Raw genomic sequence first — 25,056 nt, 5'->3', positions numbered from 1 at the left:
CTATCAGCTAGTGACTACTTAACCTCACCTCCTCACCTAGGTCGTCCGCCAGGACGCCTCATAACTGCCTCCACACTGGTGTGTGTCTCCATAATAGGGTTTTGGTTGCGCATGTTTGTTTAAAGCATGGGGCGCTACTCCACATGCAGGTCTATGGTTCTCCGCTAACTGGAGATTTTGTGCCTTTCCGTTGTCAAGATGCATTGATCATCTGCAAAGCCACGATGTCCTCCGGTCCATAACATCAACCTATCATTGAATGCACCTAGGACTACTGCTACCCATAGGAATAGCAGGAATTATTATCGAGGTTTACACCTCTAGATTTGCCATGTTCTGCTCTGTTGCCTCCTGACAACGTTAACAGGATTACCGCGAGGAGGGTGTGGCTCTTCACCATGCACGGATGGTCATTCATCATGGAGAGGCTATATCTTGCACTTCACATGATGCTGGGGTGTATGAAGACCAGTCTATGATGCCACGAAAGGCCATCTAGGAAAGGTACTATTCCTATGCTTTACCCTTTAACCCCCTTAAACCCTTTGACAACTTAAAACGTCTCATAAATATGTCTCAGGTGAGGAACGAATTCTCTGATGGACAAATATTCTCATCAACACCGTTCAGACACATTTTCTGGGTCTTCACACACAGTCGATCAGGTACTCCCATGCTGAAGGAAACAAGCTGTAAAGAGTAGCTCGTCTGAGCTTCTGTTCGGTTGTATCATTAAAAGTCTATCGTCCTCCTCTGTGTGTGGTGCAGTGATGTGTGCAAGCCCACACGTTGCAGTCTGCTCGCTGAGGGGACATGAGTAACTTTCTGTTGTGTTTTTTTTCCATCTCTTTGTTCTGTTTGTGGTGAGCCAAACCTACCTGGTCAAACTGTGTCTTGGCTGTTTGCTTCAATGCTTCCAGATCATTGCCTTTGAAATGCTTCTGCCATGAAATAAAAGAGACTTTATTTTTTGCTATCTTTTAAAATGTCACACGGGACAATCTCTAAGACACAAGCAAGAGAAAACATGGCAGTCACCAAACTGGTTACATATCAAATACAGCTGTCTCTAGCTAAACGGTAAATACAAAAGTTATCGTATCTTTATAATTCTATTATGTAAATCGAAATCTGGGTCCAGCGTTTTTACCATAATAGATGGTAAAGTAGTTTGTTTATTGTACTATTACAATTCTATTATAATTTATATTGTGTTCAATAGCGATGGATAGCTTGATAGGCAGGTTTTACAAACCCCAATTCCAATGAAGTTGGGACGTTGTGTAAAACGTGAATAAAAACAGAATACAATGATTTGCAAATCCTTTTCGACCTATATTCAATTGAATACACTACAAAGACAAGATATTTAATGTTCAAACTGATAAACTTTATTGTTTTTTGCAAATATTCACTCATCTTTAATTTGATGCCTGCAACACGTTCCAAAGAAGCTGGGACAGGGGCAACTAAAGACTGGGAAAGTTGAGGAATGCTCAAAAAACACCTGTTTCGAACATTCCACAGGTGAACAGGTTAATTGGAAACAGGTGAGTGTCATGATTGGGTATAAAAGGAGCATCCCCAAAAGGCTCAGCCGTTCACAAGCAAGGATGGGGTGAGGTTCACCACTTTGTGAACAGCTGCGTGAGCAAATAGTCCAACAGTTTAAGAACAACGTTTCTCAACATACAATTGCAAGGAATTTAGGGATTTCATCATCTACAGTCCATAATATCAAAAGATTCAGAGAATTCAGAGAAATCTCTGCACGTAAGCGGCAAGGCTGAAAGCCAACATTGAATGCCCATGACCTTACATCCCTCAGGTGGCACTGCATTAAAAACCGACATCATTCTGTAAAGGATATTACTACGTGAGCTCAGGAACACTTCGGAAAACCATTGTCAGTTAACACAGTTCGTCGCTACATCTACAAGTGCAAGTTAAAACTCTACCATGCAAAGCGAAAGCCATATATCAACAACATCCAGAAACGCTGCCGGCTTCTGTGGGTCCGAGCTCATCTGAGATGGACTGACGCAAAGTGGAAAAGTGTGCTGTGGTCTGACGAGTCCACAATTCAAATTGTTTTCGGAAATCATGGACGTCATGTCCTCCAGGCTAAAGAGGAAAAGGACCATCCAGATTGTTATCAGCGCAAAGTTCAAAAGCCAGCATCTGTGATGGTATGGGGGTGTGTTAGTGCCCATGGCATGGGTAACTTGCACATCTGTGAAGGCACCATTAATGCTGAAAGGTACATACAGGTTTTGGAGCAACATATGCTGCCATCCAAGCGACGTCTTTTTCAGGGAGGTCCCTGCTTATTTCAGCAAGACAATGCCAAGCCACATTCTGCACGTGCTACAACAGCGTGGCTTCGTAGTAAAAGAGTGTAGGTACTAGACTGGCCTGCCTGCAGTCCAGACCTGTCTCCCATTGAAAATGTGTGGCGCATTATGAAGTGCAAAATACGACAACGGAGACCCTGGACTGTTGAGCAACTGAAGTCAGACATCAAGCAAGAATGGGGAAGAATTCCACCTACAAAGCTTCAACAATTAGTGTCCTCAGTTCCCAAACACTTATTGAGTGTTGTTAAAAGGAAAGGTGATGTAACACAGTGGTAAACATGCCCCTGTCCCAGCTTTTTTGGAATGTGTTGCAGGCATCAAATTCAAAATGAGTGAATATTTGCACAAAAAAAACCCCCAATAAAGTTTACCAGTTTGAACATTAAATATCTTGTCTTTGTAGTGTATTCAATTGAATATAGGTCGAAAAGGATTTGCAAATCATTGTATTCTGTTTTTATTTACGTTTTACACAACGTCCCAACTTCATTGGAATTGGGGTTTTGGGAGTTATTTTGTCTTGATTCTGTTTCCGCTCCTGTTTTAATTCATATGCAGGCTGTAGAAAAAAAAAGAAAATGATAATACAAGTGCCAAATTTAGATATTTGGTCAAATTCTAAATATACTTTTTTTGGAGGCTCGATACTTGTAAGTTATTAGTATTATTGGTATTGTTATTAGCATTATTAGTATTTTTTGTAGAAATAATGCCCCATATGGCATCACAGACATTTTTATCTGTTAGATATATGGCAACAGGAAATGCCTGTTTTCTTACCACTCCATTGGGGACACAAATGGCTTGTATGGAACCTCCTGGCTGGCCGAGAGCTGTCTTGAGGAATTCTATCTTCGAGCTTCTCAACGCCTCACTGATGTCAATCAACTAGGCAGACAAATAGAGGGATGAGTTGAGAGACAGGCATACAGAAAGACAGATGGGTAGACGGACAGCCAGATAGACATACATATAAACAGAATGATGGGCAGACAGTCAGACACGGGGGGGGTGCAGTGTATTTTGGAAATTGATTTGTTGATTAGTTCTACTATTAGAAAAACCCCTATTTCCATCCAGTCTTGTACACTTAAATGTAGCCACCAAAAGTTATGTTTTTTACATGATATACTAATGTATTACTGCTGCATTGTTTCTCCACAACAAGTTACTTTTGAAATTAAATTGGCACAAAAAATGATGTAATATCCAGTCTTAGGGTGTCTGGCTGGGAGAGCTGGTGCTGGATCGGCTGGGAGGGCTTGGTCTGCTTCGTCCGATTGCCACAAGGACCACGGCCCCTGCTTGGAGCTGCGCCCGAGGAGCAAACACAGAGGGCGGTCTGACAGGACGCGTAATTGGGGCAGGCTAGGCTAACTGCTAGCCCATGCAGACCGGCGGTTCCAACAGTCATCCTGGCTGGCATTTGTTCCCCTGGACAGTAATTTTTTTTTTTTTAGTTTGGATATACTGTGTTAGTTTGAATATGTGTGTTCTTGTAGTGCTTGAATGTGATTTTGTCTGTATGTTGCACTGCTGTGGGCTGGGGGAAACGGCATTTCATTTCATGCGTGCAAATACATGAGGTGACATGACAAAGTGCTCCTAAATAGACAAATCACTTTTATGTGTCAGTATAGCCATAGCATGTCTATTTTTCTTCCTGAGTAAAAGAAGATGCTGCAATAGCAGTTGCAGCTATAACGAACAGAATGTTAAGAAGGCTCATGTTTGCTCAATTAACGGATACAAATGCACACAGAGTACTGTTCTCATCAACCCTTTAATACCACCCACCAACCCACACTGAACACATAAAGCGAAACACAATGTCAAGCAACCCAAAATAACCCACCTTCATGTCAAATCTCGTGTCAGGCTTGTCCACACCATAATCCCTCATGGCCTCTTCATACGTCATGGTCTGGAAGGGAATGTTTATGGGACCTTTCTCTGCAGGCCAGGAGTATTGTAACAAGCCCTCCACCAGAGCCATGACACCCGACTGGTCCACAAAAGACATTTCTATGTCTACCTGGAGTGACAGGAAAAGAACAATTCATTTCTTTTTCTCCCCGTGATATCGTGGTAAAACAAATCGATTTGGTGTGAGATTATCAAAAGATCAGAAAAGGATGTTTAGGAATGATTAGGTTAAGGTATCACATGTATCTCAATGTTGGTAGCAGAGTTGGGGGTCAATTTAGCAATTTGGATTTGGAAATTCGTGTGCTATGTAAGGGATGTTTAGTAAAGATTATGTGTGTGTGATAACGTGTGTGATAATGTGTGTGATAACGTGTTCATGCAGTTTGTCCTCATCCCACCTTTCTATTTATGGCCATTCTTTGCCTTCTTCTTCCCTACCTGAGTGAATTCTGGCTGCCTGTCTGGCTTGGAGCCTTCATCTCTGTAGCACCGTGCCAGCTGGAAGTACCTGCCACATTGAAAACAGAGAAAAGAAACTGACATAAAGAGACAGGACTATAATAATAATAACTTTATATAGCACTTTTCTAAAACAATGTTACAAAGCGCTTTACAAAGAAATAAAACCAGGCAAGTAAAAATAAGAATAAGACCAAATAAGTAAGAGTAAAAATAAAAACAGTATGAATAAATAAAAACAAATACCAAACATTTGTAATAGCTTCACAAAAAAAAAAATTAAGACAAGATTTAAAAGAAGCTAGAGAGTTGGTTTGTCTTAGTTCAATAAGAAGAGAGTTCCGTGGTGTGTGGGCTCTAACATCAAAAGCCCGATCACCTTTTGTGCAAACCGAGACTTGGGAATAACCAGCAGGGCTCTATCTGCGGATCTTAATGGTCGAGAGGGTGTATACCATGTCAATAAATCACAAATGCATGTAGGAGCAAGACCATTTAAGGCCTTAAAAGTGAGCAATACATTTTTAAAATCAATTCAAAATATAACAGGGAGCCAGTGTAGGGAGGCAAGCACAGGAGTGATATGGTCATGCCTCTTTGTCCCAGTAATGAGCTGAGCAGTGGCATTTTGTACCAACTGCAGATGGTGGAGGGAGCCCTTGCTAATACCCGAGGTAAAGTGCGTTGCAAAAGTCAAGCCGAGAATAGACAAAAGCATGTACAACTTTTTGCAGATTGGCAATTGATAAAATTGACCTAATTTTGGAGATTACCATGAGCTGAAGAAAGCACGACTGAACAACATGTTTGATTTAATTATCAAAACCGAGGTTAGCATCAAATATTACCCCAAGATTCCTAGCAGCCTGCTTAAAACTACCTGGCAGACCACCAAGATTAGTACCAAAAGGGCTGATGGAATTTCAGGGACCGAACAGAATGACCTCAGACTTATCATCATTAAATTTAAGAAAAATTTCAGACATCCAGGATTTAATGTCAGAGAGGCAAGTTGTGAGATTTGCTAGGGTTCTAAGATCAGTGGGTTTTAGTGACATGTATAACTGAGTGTCGTCAGCATAAAAATGGCAAAACACATCATGATTTTGAATGAACTAGCCAAGGGGCAGCATGTATATAGAAAACAGAAGGGGGCCAAGAACTGAGCCTTGAGAGACACCACAACTCAACTGAGCCATCAAGTAAGTAGAGTTACCCAGAACAGAAAAGTTCTGTTGGTAAGGTAAGAGCGTAATAAACTAAGAACCGAGCCCTTGATGCCAACCCAAGTCTCTAAGCGATCTAAGAGGATGCTGTGATCGACTGTGTCAAAGGCAGCACTTAAGCCTAAAAGAACTAAAATCAAGCAGTCACCTCTGTTTTCAGTCAGTAGTAGGTCATTAGTGACTTTAAGTAGAGCTGTCTTGGTACTATGAAGTGCTCTAAAACCAGACTGGAGACTTAAAAACACTATTAGTGTTCATAAAAGAAATCAATTGAGATGAAATTACTCTCTACAGAACTTTAGATAAAAAATACAATTTGGAGATTGATCTGTAGTTACTTAAGGACAGGGGATCTAAATTAGGTTTCTTAAGCAATGGGTAAACAATGGTATGCTTAAAACTGTGGAAAAGAACCAGAGGCCAGAGAATCATTAAGAATTTGCAGAATAATGGGGCTAACAGTTGAAAATACCTCCTTGAGCAGTTTAGTGGGAATGATGTCTAAGATGCAGGAGGAGGAGTTCATATTGGAGACTGTACTCTCTAACGCTGAAATTGTAACTGCTTGGAACTGGGTAAAAGAGGCAGAATTAACATGGGGAATGGAACGTATGCAAGGGCCAGGCTGGATTTGAGACCTGATATTCTCCGCCTTATTTACAAAATGAGTGAGAAATTTTCAGACAACTCAACATCAGGTTCAAAAAAATAAAGTGGAGGGACCATTAACAGGAGAATCAATTACCCTAAAGAGAACTTCAGGATTGTTGATATTTCTTTTGATATCAATTCTGTACACAAATTAAAACCAGTGGTGAATTGTCTTTTGTGATGCAACAATAGTTTGAGTCAATCTGCTATTCAAAATGCATCAAATCCCCCCCCCCTTTTCTCCCCAACTGTACCCGTCCAATTACCCCACTCTTCTGGGCCGTCCTTGTTGCTGCTCCACCCCCTCTGCTGATACAGGCAGGGCTGTAGACTACCACATGCCTCCTCCGATACATGTGGAGTCACCAGCCGCTTCTTTTCACCTGACAGTGAGGAGTTTCGCCAGGGGGACTTAGCACATGAGAGGATCACGCTATTCCCCCCATTCCCCCTCCCCCCTGAACAGGTGCCCTGACTGACCAGAGGAGGCGCTAGTGCAGCAACCAGGACACATACCCATATTCAGCTTCCCACCTGCAGACACTGACAATCGTGTCTGTAGGGATGCCCAACTAAGCTGGAGGTAACACGGGGATTCGAACCGATGATCCCTGTGTTGGTAGGCAACGGAATAGACCGCTACGCTACTCGGACGCCTCATCAAATTTTAGTTTAATCAATCCAAGAGGTTTCAGCTAATGGACAAGAGTGAAAGGAAGGGGCATGGATAGAGAGGGTTGGTTGGTATTCACAAGTCTCAAGAACAGGGAGAGAGACAGTAAGACTTAATTTTTCAGTGTTTGCATGCATGTGTGTGTGTGTGTGTGTGTGTGTGTGTGTGTATCTATATATTTCAGTGTCTGCATGTGTGTTTGTGTGTGTTATGTGCACACCTGTCTATACCAGCAACCATCAGAAGCTGTTTAAACTGCTGTGGGCTCTGTGGTAGTGAGTAGAACCGACCTGCTTCTCTGGAAGGAACCAAAAACTCTTTGGCCCCCTAAAATACAAATGTAGACAATGCTAGGTATCCAAATTTGTAACACAGGAAGAAGATGTCATGTAATTTTGGTGACACATATTTCTTTGACATTGTTTAAAAGGATTTTGGCAAAAATATGAAATGACATTAAAAAAAAAAATCATCAGACAGGAACAAGGAAAATTAGATCCATGACAAGGCTACAGACTTTCTTTAATGGAGCCTGACAGCTGACTCAAAACCAAGACTGTGCTAACAATTTATCTTGACTATGTGCATTATTTTATCCTGTTGTGTAACGCACCTTGTAACGTTGTTTAGAAAGGTGTGATTTATAAATTAAAGTTTAATCTTATTATTATTATTACATTCCTGTTCTGACGTGCTTGTGTATTTTTGCCTTGGATGTGATGTGCTGTTCAGGTAGTTGTGTGTATTGTGTAATACGTCAAGTCTTTGTTGGCCAAATGTCTGAAGTCAATAACATACAATAATGCTCAAAATTAATAGTTTTAAAGTCCAACTTGCGGGTCTTTTTTTTTTTAGCTCAGTTGAACACTGCAGATATGACCAGATATGATGGCATGGTGCGAATCCCACAATCTCTCCCTTAAAGTAAATAAAACAAGAGATGGTGATTGACTTCAGGAGGACAGGCAGGCACCATTGTACGCTGCTGACCATGCTGCCGCTGTGGAGAGGGTCAGTAACATCACGTTCCCAGGAGTGCACCTGGCGGACGACCTGACCTCAACCATTAACACCTTGGCCATCATTAAAAAGGCTCAACAGCAGCTCCATCCCCTCCGGAGTCTTAAAAGGGCAAGTCTTCCCATTCCAGCACTCATCACCTTCTACAGGGGCACCATTGAAAGCATTCTAACCTATGGTCTCACTTAATGGTTCGGTAACTGCAAAGCAACCAAAGGACACCAGCTGAACAGGATAGTGAAGACAGCTAGCAAGATCATTGGTGCCCCTCTCCCTTTCCTGCTGGAGATTTACCATCAACACTGTGTTTGCAGAGCCTCCAGCATCATTAAGGATTCCCACAACCCTTCTCACAATCTGTTTTCTCTCCTGCTGTCTGGGAAAAGTTACAGGAGCATATGTGCTAAATCCTGCAGAATGCTAAATAGCGCCCACCCACAAGCAGTCAGGATCATTAACAAACTGTGTCCCAGGTGTCAAGGTGGCATGGCAGTCTATTTCATTGCCTACCAACACGGCTTGAGTGTGTTGAAAGTACAGACCGGGCATCCGGCTAGTGTAGCAGTCTATTCCACTGCCTACCAACATGAGGATTGCCAGTTCGAATCCCCGTGTTGCCTCCGGCTTGGTTGGGCGTCCCTACAGCACAATTGGCCATGTCTGTGGGTGGGAAGCCGGATGTGGGTATGTGTCTTGGTCGCTGCACTAGTGCCTCCCCTGGTCAGTCGGTCGAGGCGCCTGTTCAGGGGGAGGGGGAACTGGGGGGAATACTGTGATCATCCCATGCGCTACATCCCCCTGGCGAAATGCCTCACTGTCAGGTGAAAAGAAGCGGCTGGCAACTCCACATGTATCAGAGGAAGCATGTGGTAGTCTGCAGCCCTCCCTGGTTCGGCAGAGGGGCTGGAGCAGAGATCGGGAAGAGTGGGATAATTGGCTGGGTGCAATTGGGGAGAAAAGGGGGGGTAAAAAAAAAAGTGTCCACATTTTGAGTCCAAATTGTGTCAACCTTGAACTGAAACTGGACTGTGTTGTACTTTAATTGACTGTGTTGCACTTTAATGGCTGTGTTAACCGTTTGTGTTTTTTTTTTTAATTTTGTTTTTGTTTTTCTTTCTGTTTTTTATGCTTTTAGTGGCATAATTTTTAGGGAAATTTTATAAATAGATATTTTGTCTTTTCTGTTGCACTGCTATGGGATGAATGGCATTTCATTTCTTTATGTATGCAGGTACATAAGGAAAATGACAATAAACTAAATCTTGAATCTTGCCCTAAGTGACATAAAAGAGAAAAAAATGGAATGAGATGCCAACTCTTTTTGCCATGAATTCATGAAAACAAGCTGTTAACCTGAGAGTTGGACTTTAAATTAAAAATTAGATCTCAACCGTTTAAATAATGTACCTACTCTCACAAAATGATTGACAGCATGAAATGACAGATAAAATCAAAATGAGTGATTGTAATCTTAAATTTAAGTCAGCTGTCTAAATTGCTTATTGACAGTTAAAACACTTTGGCAGATTAGCTTGTTAATGTTTTACAATTACTGAAAAGCAAAAATGATGGTAGTGATTTCCCTTAAAATGGATAGAAGGTGTTCTGTAAACTGTTTTTAATGTTTTTGTACATGTACTTGGCAAAAGAAGGTGATTGTAAACCTATGTCTGTGTTACTGAAGTGGTTGGGGTAGAAGGACTCCTACCCCTGGTGTTCTTTTGAATAATGTAGGCGTTTCCACATCCACAAAACCTGCAAGATAGGAAAAAATAAATAAATAAACAATGCTTTTCCAATGATTTTAGCAGAAAAGCAACTGATAAAACATAATTTTTTTTCTAAAACCAATTCAAATCAATTATTTCTATAGTGCCATTCGGCCTGGCAAGGTGGAATATACACACACACTCTGATTACAGAGACCTTCAATCATCTCAGCTTCATCACCAATGGATATTTAGGCTACAGATCACAACAATTCACAGAAAACTGTGATATACGGTAAAAAAAATAGTAAACAAATATTATTTTAACAGTTTGTCAGCTACTGCTTATTTCCTACAATATAATTAAAATTTCTCGTGGAAGGGAAATGTACACAACTTTGATGGGTAATGAGTCTGAATAATTGTGACCTTGCAAAAACAAGGCTGAAATTCAGGGGGGAAATGTGAGGGTGTAAGAAAACTGACAATTTGTAACCAAATTTTTCTCAATACCACAGCGTCCATATTCACTCCCAAGATGGATTTTTTTTTCTTTAAAACAAATTTGAATTGTTAATAATATTCGTCTGCCATTCTACATGCTGTGTTGCAGATATGCTATTGTAAAACTGGTTATTACACAAAGCTTTCCTTTACCGTGAACATTACAGAGGTATTCTCTCATTTTCATCACTAATTGAGATCTCAGTCTGAGGTTGTGTTGCATCTGCGTGGAGCGCAGGTCCAGGTAGCGATACTGCAGCCGCAAAGCCTCTGATTTCTGGGCAAAACAGGGAAAATAATCCTACTAATTACAAGCATGAACAACACTGAAAACTACTTTAACGATAATCATCTTCTCATTTATAATGTTACAGGTGTATAATGAATCTACTTACCTTGACAAAGTCTTTGATTTCAAAAGGAAGCTTCTTGCACATATTAAGGACCTCAACACTCTCAGCCAAAACTTCTATTTCTCCTGTTGGCATTTCCTTGCACGCACAGAACAACATGAAAGATGAGGCACACTCAATAAAATCTTTTTATGGCCATGTCTACAAATGAAAAAATAAGCCGTAGATGTAAAAACAACTAAAAAACCGTAACAAGTGAAGACCTAAAGTTACTAATCCAAGAAGTCTGTAACTTTACAAACACATCAAATCATGAGAACATCGAATGGATATTTCTGTTGGGTGACAAACTGGAGAGGCTGTTGGTCAGACAATTAAAGGGGGCACAGGCAAGCCGTGCAATTCATAAAATTAAATCCAAAACAGGTGATTTGTTAATTAACCATAGAGAAATAAACAACCAATTTAAAGAATTTTATTCAGAATTATACACCGCGAAGTCTCAGGCCACTAGTGCAGACTTTGCCAGCTTCTTCGACTCTCTTGATCTGCCAAAACTGGATGAGTCAGCTAGGTTAGAATTGGATTTAAATTTTTCGGGGAGCGAATTAATCGAGGCAATTAGAACGTTTCCCTCCGGTAAAGCGCGAGGCCCAGATGGGTTTGATTGTGTCATAAGACACTTGCCCCACTTTTACTCCGGATGATTAGCGATTCCATTAAAAATAACATTGCCTAAGTCCCTACACGAGGCAAATATATGTATTTTGTTAAAAAAAAGTAAGGGGGAAACAGAACCCGGAAGTTACAGACCCATCACTGTCCTCAACTTTGATCAATAGTTGGTTACAAAAATACTAGCAGATTGGGGAGGCATATTTTGTCAATTAAACACCCTGGCCAAACAGGGTTTATCCCAGGTAGATTCTCATTTTGCAATGTACATAGGCTTCTGGACAATTTATATACCAGCCAGGTTGGGGACTCTGGAGTGGCCATCGTGTCCCTCGATGCCGAAAAGGCATTTGATCAGATAGAGTGGCCCTATATGTTTGAAACACTTCAAAGATTTGGGTTTGGGGATTCCTTTAATGCATGGGTCACAATGCTGTATCTCTGCCCATCATCCTCTATCCTCACCAATAGTGACAGATCTGGGCCTTTTGACTTACAATGTGGGGTCAATCAGGGGGATCCTCTATCTCCCTTACTTTTCGACATAGCCCTTGAGCCCCTTGCAAAAGGAATTAAGAATCATTCCAGTATCAGGGGTATTCAGATAGGAAACCTGGAAAGCCATGTGAGCCTTTATGCTGATGATACATTGATATATCTCACCGACCCAGAAGCAGAAGCCTCTGTTCCTCCCTTGTTAGATTTTGTTAAATCATTTGGCAAACTCTCTGGTTACACAATTATTTGAGGTAAAAGTGAGTTCATGCCACTATTGGACAGTATAGACGCAGATTTCCTTAACACTCTACTATTTAAACTTAAGTATGATCATGTGACATATCTAGAGCTCATAATACCACGAAATCCCAAACTCTTATTCAAACTCAATTTTGCCGATATGCTCACAAAGCTTAAACTGAACATAGAGAAGTGGAGGATTCTGCCATTGTCTACGGTGAGGCGTATCAACACAATTAAGATGGTGTCTCTCCCCAGATTTTTGTACTTATTTCAGAATCTGCCAATCTTTCTGACATCATCTTTTTTAAGAAACTGGACTCCATTATCTTTCCATTTGTTTGGGGATATAAAGCTCATTGCATAGCAAAAGCACATCTGCAAAAGCCAATAAATGAGGGAGGCTTAGAACTTCCTGTATTTAGGAACTATTATTGGGCAAACAATGCAAGGGCTTTGATTTACTGGCAATGGGGATTCCCAGATAAGGCATCTCAGAAGCCCCCATGTGGCTAAACACTGAAACTACAGCAGTTTTTAAAAAAAACTCTTCCCTTTGTACTCTACTTTTTTCCAAGACAGAATCCTCTGATAAATTGATTGGCAATAATTCTATTTTAAGAAACTCTCTTAGGATTCTGAATCAGATCAGAAATTTTAACAAACTGCCTAATGTCTCGATATACACTCCTATATGTAATAACCATTCCTTTTTGCCATCTCAGACAGATGGGGCGTTTGCTGTCTGGAGGGACAGGCGTATTGTGACCCTTGGATATTTATATATAGATAAAAAGTTTGCGTCATTTAATCAGTTGAAAACAAAATTTAACATCCCTAACTCCCACTTCTTTCATTATCTCCAATTAGGCATTATGTCAAAGACAAAATTCCAAATTTTGAAAACAGGCCAGAGTTGGCCATTCTATGACCTCCTGCAGCTTCCTCTGGACTCCAAACATCTGATGTCTCACTTGGTGTGTCTGTTTACCACCTCTGTATCTACTAACCATCTGAAGGAAGCCTGGTCTACTGAGCTGAATCTTGAAGTGTCTGACGACATTTGGAATGTAGGTTTGACTAGAATCCAAACTTGCTCAACCAATGTCAGATATAAACCGATCCAATTCAAAGTCATCCATAGACTCCACTATTCAAAGACCAAACTACACACAATTTACCTAGCCGTTTCTCCATTGTGTGATAGATGCAAAGTTGAAGAAGGTTCTCTTGTGCATCTTTTTTGGCTCTATCCTCATTTACACAAATTTTGGTGTGAAATATTTCAGTGGATCTCCGGAGTCTATGAAAGGGACATTCCTCCTGATCCAGAACTGGCACTCTTTAGATGCTCAGAGACTGCTTTAAGCTATACACCTGAGGAACAATCTGCACTGACGGTTGGCATGGTAGCTGCCAAAAAAAAAAGATCCAGAAATGGCTAAATGAAATGATCATAATCATACCGATGGAGAAAAAATGCTTCCATAAATCTAAAGCACCCAACAGATTCTTGAGCATATGGGGTCCATTCATTGACTATCTAAAAAAAAAAGATTTTTAATTACAGTCTGTAGTGATGCAACCCGGTACTCTTTACCTTTTATCTGTACTCTTGTAATACTGTGTAAGTTATATTTTATACCTATATATGTCTGGCAGCTTTTTTTCCCCCTTTTTTTTCCTTTTTGTTGTTGTTTTTGTTTTTTGTCTGTTGATTTTATCTTATTTGCGTGTTACTTGAATATAAAACTGAAAAACTGAAAATAAAATATTTAAAATAAAAAAGGATATTTCTTGACTATGCCTTACAGATCTCTGAAGCCATTATAACTCATCAGTTGTCTAATCAATAACTAATAGCTAATCAGTAGTCCACCTTATATTATACATACTTTTAATAAATTCTTAGAAATTTTTGCAAAACTCACATTTAGCCAACACATACTGGGAGTGCTAGCATTAAAAGCTGTGATTAATTTAGGTTGTCAACCCACAATGAAAAGGTACATAGGAGAGCAAATGTAGGTGAGGGGTCACCGGTGAAATTGACTCCTTAACATTTAAAATGCATGAAATAGAAATTAAGTCCCTAATGAGAGGATTTGTTCAGTTTAATTCAATCGAGTTTACCAAACTTTGTTTGTTGAAGTCCCGTTCACTCTGGTTGGTTGGTTTGCAGCATGTGTCCAAACTCAGTATAGTCTTCAACACAATAAATCCCAATGCAATAAAAGCCAGTTGTAAGGACACTGGATAAACAAAAGCACCATACAGTAGTCAGACTCGAATTTGAGCTCTGAGTCCCGATAAAGGTCTAAATTGAGATGGTCCTTCCTTCCTACTTTGTCCTTAAAACTCAGGTGGAACACATATGCTCCATCATCTGCCCTCGAGCCCTCATCTGCACTGACATGAACATACTGATGGACCAAGATGCTCTCCCATCCTGAGTGAAACAGTCACAAACAAAGCAACACAGCAACACACCTTGTTCTCCTGCCCCTCTGGTCTCCGGCTGATTGTTCCCGTAACCTTAATGACAGACTCGACTGTGAGATCACACAGTGTTGCTGTTAAATGTTGTCCAGACTAAATACAGAGCGAAAAAAGAGACTGGTTACATATACACAAATAAAACCCTAAAAAGGTGTCAGTGTAAAAGGTGACAGAAAACTCAACGATCAAAAAATCTGAACCCCAGTCAAAAATATAGTTACATACACATGTGTTTATATCTTTATATCTAATTTTTTTTTGACCCCTCCCCCCTTTTCTCCCCAATTTTATCCGGCTAATTATTCCACCTTCTCTGCTGATCCGGGGAGGGCTGCAGATTACCACATGCCTCCTCCAATACATGTGGAGTCGCCAGCTGCTTTTCACATGACAGACAGGAGTTTCGCCAGGGGGACGTAGCGCATGGGAGGATCACACTATTCCCCCCAGTCCCCCCCCCCCAAACAGGCACCCCGACCGACCAGAGGAGGCACTAGTGCAGCAACCAGGACACATACCTACATCCGGTTTCCCACCTGCAGACAAAACCAATTGTGCCTGTAGGGACGCCCGACCACCGGAGGTAAGAGGGGATTCGAACCGGCAATCCCTATGTTGGTAGGCAACGGAATAGACCGCTATGCTACCCAGATGCCCTTTATATCTAAAATTTAACTATTAATCATGAACAACTCCACATAGCCACTGAATTACTATTATTGGCAGATAGTAAGTTCCACTCAAGCGCTTACATCTGACACAATGACGACCTTTCACTTTGAGTGACCTTCAGTGTTCAGACTCCAAATCATGGCATTTCAGAAGGTTGTAACACAGAAACAAATAGAAACAGACACTTGGTTTCGGTTACTGGCAGAAACGGATTCTGCCCAAGATGCCTAATTGACTTCAAGGGGTAGGGTTTGCTGTGCCTGGTACCACTTGTCAATCACGAGTTGTTCGACAGATTAAAACAAAGTCAATATAGGAAAAAAGAACTGTAGACAATCACCCCACAAAACAACATGGTCAGTCATGTGACACCATAGACCAGTGGTGGATGATTGTGCATTATAGGCTTATGTGAAAAGAATGAAGAGTAGTTCAGCACTCTTTTCTACCCTGCAATGGTGTCCTCCTGCCTGTGCCGATGAGCCAAATAGTATTTCTTCAGCAAGTATACTAGAGCTTTAAACCTCTTCTAATATCAACTTGTTAGATAACCACTTACCATTCTTGATAGGAAAGATCCCTAAATTTCAATTTACCGTCTGCATTTTTGTAATGTTGTGTTACATCTTTTCAATGTTCTTTCTGAGCAACTCATCAAGATAAATTCCTTGCATGTGCAAACTTATAGGAACATATTTTGATTATTAGCAAAGATGTATCAAGGTAAATTAAACTAAATGAAGTGCAGCCTTAGTTTTCTTCGGTACCTCTTGATGTGGTCTTTTTTTTTTAAATGTCATACATTATGTCTTGATGCATGCTCAATAATACAGGTAAGAAAACCAAAGAAGGTTATATCAGTTCATCTGGATACAACATTTATTGACAGATACGTTTCATCACTCAACTAAGTGACCTCTTCAGTCTAAACTGACTGCAGGTATCCCCACCCCTTATAAACAATATAGTTGCATAATGACCGATACCAAGACCAGTTTCATATGCAAATATGGGTATGACCATTAACAAGAGTTTCAATGGCCATGTGTATTTGGGAATGTTTGCAACCACAGCACTGTAAGATGGTGACAGATGTACTCTTATCAACACACACAGATCAGTACTTGTTTGACTCTCATCATCTACTGGAACACAAACTAGGAGTCATCAGGATGCTGTACCACCAAGCTGACAACATCCCCACTGACACAGCCACCGGGGAAGGGGAGAAATCTGACATTAAACAGGCCTTGGTTAAGTGTGGTTATCCTAACTGGGTGTTTGTCAAAGCCAGGAAGACACCCAAAGAGTGCACCAGCCGACCGAAGAGAGAAGGACAACCACTGCCTAAGCATAAACCGGTGGTGATTCCATATGTGGCAGGAGTGTCGGAAAAGCTGAGACATGTATTTTCCAAACACCGCATTTCAGTTGCTTTCAAGCCCCAAAACACTCTGCAACAGAAGTTGGTCCACCCCAAGGATCACATCCCTTGGCACAAACAGAGCAATATAGTGTACATGGTTAAGTGCCAGGAGGATTGCAGTTACTTGTACATCGGGGAAACCAAACAGATGCTGGCCACGAGGATGGCACAACACAGAAGAGCTAACACATCAGGCCAGGACTCCGCCGCAGTCTACACCCATCTACAGGCCAGTGGCCACTCTTTCAAGGATGAGGATGTGCACATCCTTGATAGGGAAGAACGCTGGTTTGAACAAGGAGTCAAAGAGACCGTCTATGTTAAGAGGGAATGACCATCCCTGAACCGGGGGGAGGGGGAGTGGGCGCCTGTATTTGCACCTATATTTGCATATGAAACTGGTCGTTGGTTTCGGTCTTATACAACTGTATTGTTTATAGGGGGTGGGGATACCTGCAGTCAGTCTAGACTGAAGAAAGAGGTCACTTAAGGCTGTGACACACCAGGCCGACGGTTGGCTGTCGGCCAGTGTTGGGCCGTCTGTGAGCGTCTGTAGCCCTAGTTTTTGCAGTGTGTCCCGCACCGTTGGTACTAGTCGGACCCCTGTCGGCGGCTTTTCGGCCAGTTCAGCATGTTGAATCAGCCCATCGGTGAGAGAGCTCACTCTGATTGACTGTTCAGCTTAGCAAATTAGTGCCCGAGAAGAGAGACGTGAGTTACGAAAGCAAACAAACAATAAAGTCAAGAGGCCACACACAGAAGGCTCTGAACAGGAAAGAGCTGAACGAAATTTTTAAAATTGGAGGTTTCATTTGTCTCCAGCTCTAGACACAGGTTCGGGAAAGCCCCTTGAGCCTGTCGCTGTAATATCGATGATTTCACCCATTTAGCACAATTTCTCCTTATTTTTCACCTCCGCCTCTTCCTTTCTTCTTCCACAACCAAAAGACCAAGGGCTGACAATGCCATTTGCAACTTTTTATCAGACGTATTCTTGATTAGAAGTAGCTATATTACAACACCGTCTGTAGTGAGCGAGAGTTGAGTGACAAATACAGAGTACCGCCACCTACTGGTACGGAGAGTTATTTCCTCTCACGCAGGTGCAGAACTTACATGCTAGTTGGCCGCTGGCTGTGGTCTTTGCAGTGTGTTCAAGTACTACTTTTTGGCCCAGACGCAGGCAATGTGAGGTGATGCAACAGTCGGCCTTCGTCGCCACTAGTTCTCTGATGTCAGTTTGGTGTGCCTGGGCCCTTAGTTGTGTGATGAAACATATCTGTCAATAAAAGTTGTATCCGGATGGACTGATTCAACCTTTTTTGAATGTCATACATTATTTTCGCTTCAATTTTTTGAAAGCATTTTATACCTTTTATGCTTGACTTGGAAAGTGCTGTGTGAATAATATTGTGATTGTACTAGTTATAGTAACAACATTAAGTTAATTTACAATGCTGTGCTTGAATGTTTTTACCCTTACCTCATTCTGAGGAATTAGAATTTGCGTTAAGCCACTGAAATCTCGCAGGATGACAAACAAGTTTTGTCTGGAGGAGGAAAAAAACAAAACAAAAACGACATGCTTAATATACACCAAAGTAAAACACCATCCACCATCAAAAGTACCTTTCAAGTAATCTGACACCACACATTTGTGCATTTGTGGCCCTTGTGGAAGCCTTAAACCTGACCCGTGCAGTGTTAGGGCAGTGCAACACAGGGAACTACAGTTGAGCTACAGTATGATGACCTGCTTAACCCGACAGTATTAGTTCCATGTTTTATCCACTTAGCCTCAAAGGAAACAGATCGCGAAGTACGTCATTCATTCAGCTCCACAAGACCACACAATATCTCTCTCTCTCTGGAAAACTAACAGTATTTACAGTATTTAAGTAAGTTTAAACATCCATCCATCCATAATCCAAACTACTTATCCTGCTCTCAGGGTCGCGGGTATGCTAGAGCCTATCCCAGCAGTTTTCAAAAATAACATATTGAACAGATATAGGATGGATGAACAAAGAGGTTTGTTTGACTTGTGCCATTTTGTTTAATTTGATTTCTATGTGTGGTGGGGAATGCTTCACTGGTAGGTTGAGTGGTTGTGAATGCAGCTCCAGGCCTGACTCCTCCCTCAGCCAATCTCCTCATTACGGCCAGGTTATCTAAGCCACCTGTGCAGTCCTTTTTTCCTTCTCTCTTCCTCGGCCTCTGATGTGTCTGGTAGTTGGTGCTGCAGTTCCTGAACTTCTAGTGTGGAACCCCTAGTGTTTGCTGCCACTGTTGTGCTGGTTATCAGGAGTATTTCCTGGCGTCAAGGTCCCCTGCTAGAGGCGGTTCACCTGCTGCTGTTTTGTTTCTTTTGTTTGCTTTAGTTTATTTGATTACTAACTGGGTTGGCCCTTCTTTAGTTTGGTTTTTTGTTGACCTATTTGATTTATTTTGTTAGTTATTTCCCTCAGCGGTCTGAGTGTCATCTTGTGGGAGGCTAGGCACTTGTGGTGAGGTCCCTTCGTGTGTGTGCGTGAGTAGGAGCACCGGGACACGTGTGGAGAGTTCACCAGTCTGCTGTGCTGCACGTTAGGTGAGGATTGGTAGCACCCCTGGGCACTCCTCAGTTAGTCTGCCTTCCACAGTTGGCCTCAGCCTAGCTTTCTAGTTTGGTTACCATTATTTGTTTAGGCTGGGCATTTTTTTTGGTATCTTAAAGTGGATTTTTTTTTCTCATTTGTATTAAAATAACCTTTTTACAAAATTATTTGTAATAAAGATTCAATTGCTTCATGTTGGTTTTAATCATTTTTTTCTTGATTTCCTTAGCAGCTCCAGTTCCGGTCCTTTCTTGTTTTGATTAATTAAACTAAGTATTTATATTTTTGAACCACGTCTCTGTCCTTCATCAGTAGCGAATCTGTTTGCCTGGCTAAGCTCCAAATCCTTAATTCTGGTTTTAAAGAGAAATAGTATTTCCTGGTGTGCAATTCCCCAGGTGGCGTCGTTGGCCCTTTTCTTCGTCTTAGCCCTCCGTCACATATGTATTGGTCTTTCTTTCCTTTTTTTCCCACTTTTGTTTTGAAAGTTTTGTTTTGTTTTGATTTGATTGATAATCTATAAAAAAGGGGTAGGACCAGCAAAGTTCTTCACTTCATCCTACGCCCTTTTCGAACATGGACTAGTTATTATTTGTGTTGTTACAGAGAGTTTGCAAAATATGTTCACTGTTATTTCCATGTTTTTGTACTCCTGCCTATATATTTTATTTATTTTGTTATTTTAACATGTTCGAAATAAAATCAATCATTCATTCACAATCCTGAGTTTTTCCACCTGCTGCACTCCTGCACCAGGAGGCATGTAATATACAGCATATTAACTATCATTTCACTTTTCATTTCAATATCTTAAATACCCATTTTGATATAGCAAATCAAATGACGATACCATAATTATTCTTTGATCTCAGAACTTTAGTACTGGCATTAGTTAGTATAATACCTCAGGTACTGGACCCAACCACAAAGAGTGACCTTCTCTCCCACATGCTTCGATCTCAGCTCTCCACAGGTGTGAGTCCTCCATGACAGACTACTGGGACCTCAAGACAAAAAACAACATAAAACACACAGACTATGTAAGCTGTCCAGCAGCCTAGATGTTTATTTTCTTTAATAATCCAAATAGCCACAAACTAACATGTATGATAGACAACGGTGGTGAAAAAGCTTTATATCCTGTCAACCATTACCAAATTGATATATCAATGTGATCAATGTGCAAATCTGTACACAACAGGCAAAACTATTTCATTGCTCAGGCAAAACTATTTCACTGCAACATGTTCCACTTATCTACTGGGCACAATCTGCTGTTTCAACATTGATACTGTGGGCGATTCATCTTGACCAGAGCCTTCAGAGACCCTTTCGTCTTTTACTTGCACTATGGATGAACTGGGGCTACCTTTTTCTGGATTTTTGCTGAATGAGGTACTTTGAGATATGAACAGGTTCGAGTGTGTGTATGCATCTTCTCTGATAGATATTAAGGATACTCAACCAAGAACCAAAATTGGAACAGTTACCCATGTGGGTCTATACTACACACTGATCAGCCAAAACATTAAAACCACCGACAGGTAAGTGAATAACATGGATTAACTTTTTACAGTGGTAACCATCAAGGGGTGGGATATATTAGGCAGTAAGTGAACAGTCAGTTCTTGAAGTTGATGTGTTGGAAGTAGGAAAAATGGGCAAGCATAAGGATCTGAGCAACTTTGACAAGGGCCAAAATTGTGATGGCTCGACGACTGGGTCAGAGCATCTCCAAAACAGCAGGTCATGTGGGTGTTCCCGGTATGCAGTGGTCAGCATCTACCAAAAGTGTTCCAAGACAGGACAAACCGGTGAACCGGCGACTGGGTCATAGGCAACAAAGGTTCATTGATGTGCATGGGGAGCGAAGGCTAGCCTGTCTGGTCCGATTCCAAAGAAGAGCTACTGTACCTCAAATTGCTGAAAAAGTTAATGCTGGCTATGATATGATATGTGTTCTAATTTGGATATATGTGTTCTAGCTTGGATCTATGTGTTCTTGTAGTTTTTGGATATGTTTTTACCTTTGTGTTGCACTGCTGTGGGCTGGGGGGAAACGATATTTCGTTTCATTACATGTACACAAGTACATGAAGCGAAATGAAAAAGTATTCCTGATTCCTGATAGACAGATGTCATGACACAGTGCATCGCAGCTTGCTGCGTTATGGGGCTGCGTAGCTGCAGACTGGTCAGAGGGCCCATGATGACCTCTGTTCACCACCGAAAGCGCCTACAATGGGCACGTGAGCTTCGAAACTGGACCATGGGGCAATGGAAGAAGGTGCCCTGGTCTGAGGAATTACGGCCGGGTGCGTGTCATTTACCAGGATGCACTATGGGAAGAAGGCAAGGCGGTGGAGGAAGTGTGATGTTCCAGGCGATGTTCTACTGGGAAACATTGGGTCCTGGCATAGTTGGGACCTAAGCATCGTTGCAGACCAGGTACACACCTTCATGGCAACGATATTCCACAACAGCAGTGGCCTCAGGTGGTTTTAATGTTTTGGCTGATCGGTGGAGTCTGAAATATTACATTCAAAAAATATGTTTTCATGCTTACATTTTGGCCATTTAAATGCTCTCTCGACTATACAACGCCAACTATTTGGGACTCAGTCTCTGGTAAGAGCCGAATACCAACTATACCAGTTTTATCATACCATGAACGCATGTAAATTAATCGGTTAATGAATCAATGACACATGGGACCAGACTAATACCTGTAGTGGAGCTTACAAGCCGCCTGTTGGGGTTTGAGGCGCAGCTCAGACTCCTGATGTCAGGGTTCATCGGACGTACTTGACATGAGGTGGAAACTGTGCCGCCATGCCGAAGTGTTTGAGCTCCGAGCACAAGTAGCGTTCGCTGCATAAATACTCCAATTCTTGTTGCCATTTTCAAGGACATTACATTGATTTCAGTTTGACAAATCCACCAGTTTCATCACCTTCATCTTCTTCTGCTTCTTCTTCTTCTTCATTCGTTTTACAGATGGACTACAAACCAACGTCAACAGTGTATGCCGCCACCTACTGTACTGGGGTGTGTAACACCATCACAATTAGAATCCACTAGTGGCCAAGTGTGCTTATACATACGAGGAATTTGACTCCGGTTTACAGCAGCTTCTCGTACTTGCATATATCACACACACACACACACACACACACACACACACACACACACACACACACACACACACACACACACACACACACAAAACCCAAGAAAAATAAATAAATAAATGGAATAATAGAATACTGGAGGTAAGTATGTATGCACAACAGGTATGTCACAACTATACAGAGCTTTCTTATGGCCAAATGACAACTTATGCTTATATATTATATTGCTTATATATTATATTATATACGTATAATATCATTTATTTAACTTTTCATGCTTATATATTATATTTTATTATATAATAATATTATATTATATTATATACTAAAAATATAATAGTTCTTTGATACACCATGTGGTGCAACCTGGACACATCGTCAGTAATGAACACAAGGTCATCAGGTGTTTCAGATCTTAACATTAGACACCCTCACCCAAGCAACCCAGCCAGGGGTGATCAAACCCCGACTTGTGTCCAGGTAGTGCATTACATCAAGTGTCACTCCTCTTCAACCCAGAACCAACAGGAAGCCTTTTCCACGGCTTCCAAGATGTTCCTAATGGCTCTTCTTCTTTGCAGCCCACATATCCTCAAGAGTCCCAGGACTCGGTGAAGGGGCTGACCTGCAAAGTCCCTGCAGCCCACTTCAACCGACTCACAGTGGACCTTCCACCCATTCCTCTGACACTCAGCTACCAGATCTGCATACCTGGCTCTCCTCCTTTCTTACACTTCTTCCATCCGATCTTCCCAGGGGAAAGTTAGCTCTAGCAAAACCACTTGCTTGGTTGCAACAGACATCAGGACCATGTCTGGGCTGAGTGCGGTAGTTGCGATGGTGTCCAGGAACCTCAGTTGTCTCCCTAGGTCAACCAGGAACTGCCAGTCCCTTGCTGTTGCGAGCAGCCCACCTTGGGCCTTTGGCTGGGGCTTCTCCCCTGCTTAAACAAAGGCGATGGTGCATTTTGTTCGGTGTTGCTGCTTGCTGTAGCTGATCCCAGTGAAGATGGTGTCCACTACGGCCCGCAGAACTTGGTCATAGCACCAACGATACCACCACTCTCCCAAGGCCTTTGGTCAGCAGCTCAGGATGTGCTCCAAGGATCCTTTTCTGGCAAATTTGACAAGCAGGTGAGTCCGCCAGGCCCCAGCTGAACAGGTTGGAAGGGCTTGGGAGGACATCATACACCAACTGGACCAAACACTTGAATCGGTGTGATTCTGCATTCCAGAGCTCCCAGGTGATCTTTCGGCCAGTATGCTCCCACTTCGTCCAGGCCCTGGGGCCTGGAAAAGGCCGGCTTCAGGGGTCCATTCGCCTTCGTAGATGGTAAAAGAGCCTCTGGATTGTTTCTCAATCTTAACAAATGTATACCAGTTAAAAACTACCCATAAAACAATTCATAACATACCTATTAAAACAGGGGTGAAATACTTGGGAATACATCTAACCAAAAATCTAGAAGAAACTCTTTAAACTTGACAGGGAAATCGACAAATTGTAAAAAATATTTTAAACTCTTGGTTGCAAGAAAATCACATCCAGCACCTGGACAGTCAGTACTGATGCTCCCCAGGGCTGTGTGCTCTTCCCACTGCTCCTCTCCCTCTACACCAACGACTGCACCTCAGGAGACCCATCTGTTGGTCTGTTACTCCCGATGCCATGTTTTTATATTCATTCAATTTATTTTATGTATTTATTCGTATTTTGTGTATGGAGTGTAAAGCACTTTGTAACTGTGTGTTTTTTTAAAGTGCTGTATAAATAAACTGTCCAAAGTAACGGGGAGTGCAGGAGAGAGGTGAATAAGAGAGTGCAGGCAGGGTGGAGTGGGTGGAGAAGAGTTTCAGGAGTGATTTGCGACAGAAGGGTACCAACAAGACGTGTGTGTGTGTGTGTGTGTGTGTGTGTGTGTGTGTGTGTGTGTGTGTGTGTGTGTGTGTGGGCCCTGTGATGGCCTGGCGGCCTGTCCAGGGTGTCTCCCCGCCTGCTGCCCAATGACCGCTGGAATAGGCTCCAGCATCCCCGCAACAGGGTCAGCGGTCAGATACTGGATGGTTGAAAAGAGATCTCACTATATTTGGCCGCACTTACCTCAGTAAAGTTGAAAGTATTTCCAGAATCCTGCACCCTCCCTGGCATTGAACCAATACATTATAAGAGCTGTGAATCAACTAAATTTTAATTTTATTTGGAATAACAAAACACGCTAGCTACAAAAAAAACCTGTCTTTGTTAAAAACTATGAAGAAGGTGGTTTAAAACCCATTGATTTTGAATGTATGAACGGAACAATAAAATTGAAATGGCTTCAATGCTATTTAAAATCCCCAGATAGATCGGGCACATTTTTCCAGATGATTTATTCAATGCTATTGGAGGTTAGATTTTCTTTTGAAATGTGATTATAACATCAAGAAGTTGCCTATTA

The 25,056-nt window shown here is 41.7% G+C and overlaps 1 protein-coding gene across 1 annotated transcript in view; it reads right to left on the bottom strand.

The window, feature by feature from the left end:
* dars2 (aspartyl-tRNA synthetase 2, mitochondrial) overlaps positions 1–22,389 on the bottom strand; it is a 31,355-nt gene extending 8,966 nt beyond the window's left edge. The window contains exons 1-12 of the mRNA XM_056293880.1: positions 22,215–22,389; positions 20,393–20,492; positions 18,375–18,441; positions 14,785–14,886; positions 10,924–11,019; positions 10,682–10,805; positions 10,024–10,070; positions 7,516–7,622; positions 4,725–4,794; positions 4,213–4,392; positions 3,138–3,245; positions 879–941 (exon numbers count right to left, since the gene is read on the bottom strand). Of these exons, the coding sequence (XP_056149855.1) occupies positions 879–941; positions 3,138–3,245; positions 4,213–4,392; positions 4,725–4,794; positions 7,516–7,622; positions 10,024–10,070; positions 10,682–10,805; positions 10,924–11,019; positions 14,785–14,886; positions 18,375–18,441; positions 20,393–20,492; positions 22,215–22,389 (1,239 nt within the window). The remainder of the gene's footprint in view (positions 1–878; positions 942–3,137; positions 3,246–4,212; positions 4,393–4,724; positions 4,795–7,515; positions 7,623–10,023; positions 10,071–10,681; positions 10,806–10,923; positions 11,020–14,784; positions 14,887–18,374; positions 18,442–20,392; positions 20,493–22,214) is intronic.
* Positions 22,390–25,056: the final 2,667 nt, after the last annotated feature.

This window comes from Lampris incognitus, chromosome 14 (assembly GCF_029633865.1).
Source record: "Lampris incognitus isolate fLamInc1 chromosome 14, fLamInc1.hap2, whole genome shotgun sequence".
NCBI classification, from domain to species: Eukaryota; Metazoa; Chordata; class Actinopteri; order Lampriformes; family Lampridae; genus Lampris; species Lampris incognitus.
The sequence above is the reverse complement of the archived record's forward strand: the minus strand, read 5'-3'. Positions and strand labels throughout refer to the sequence as shown.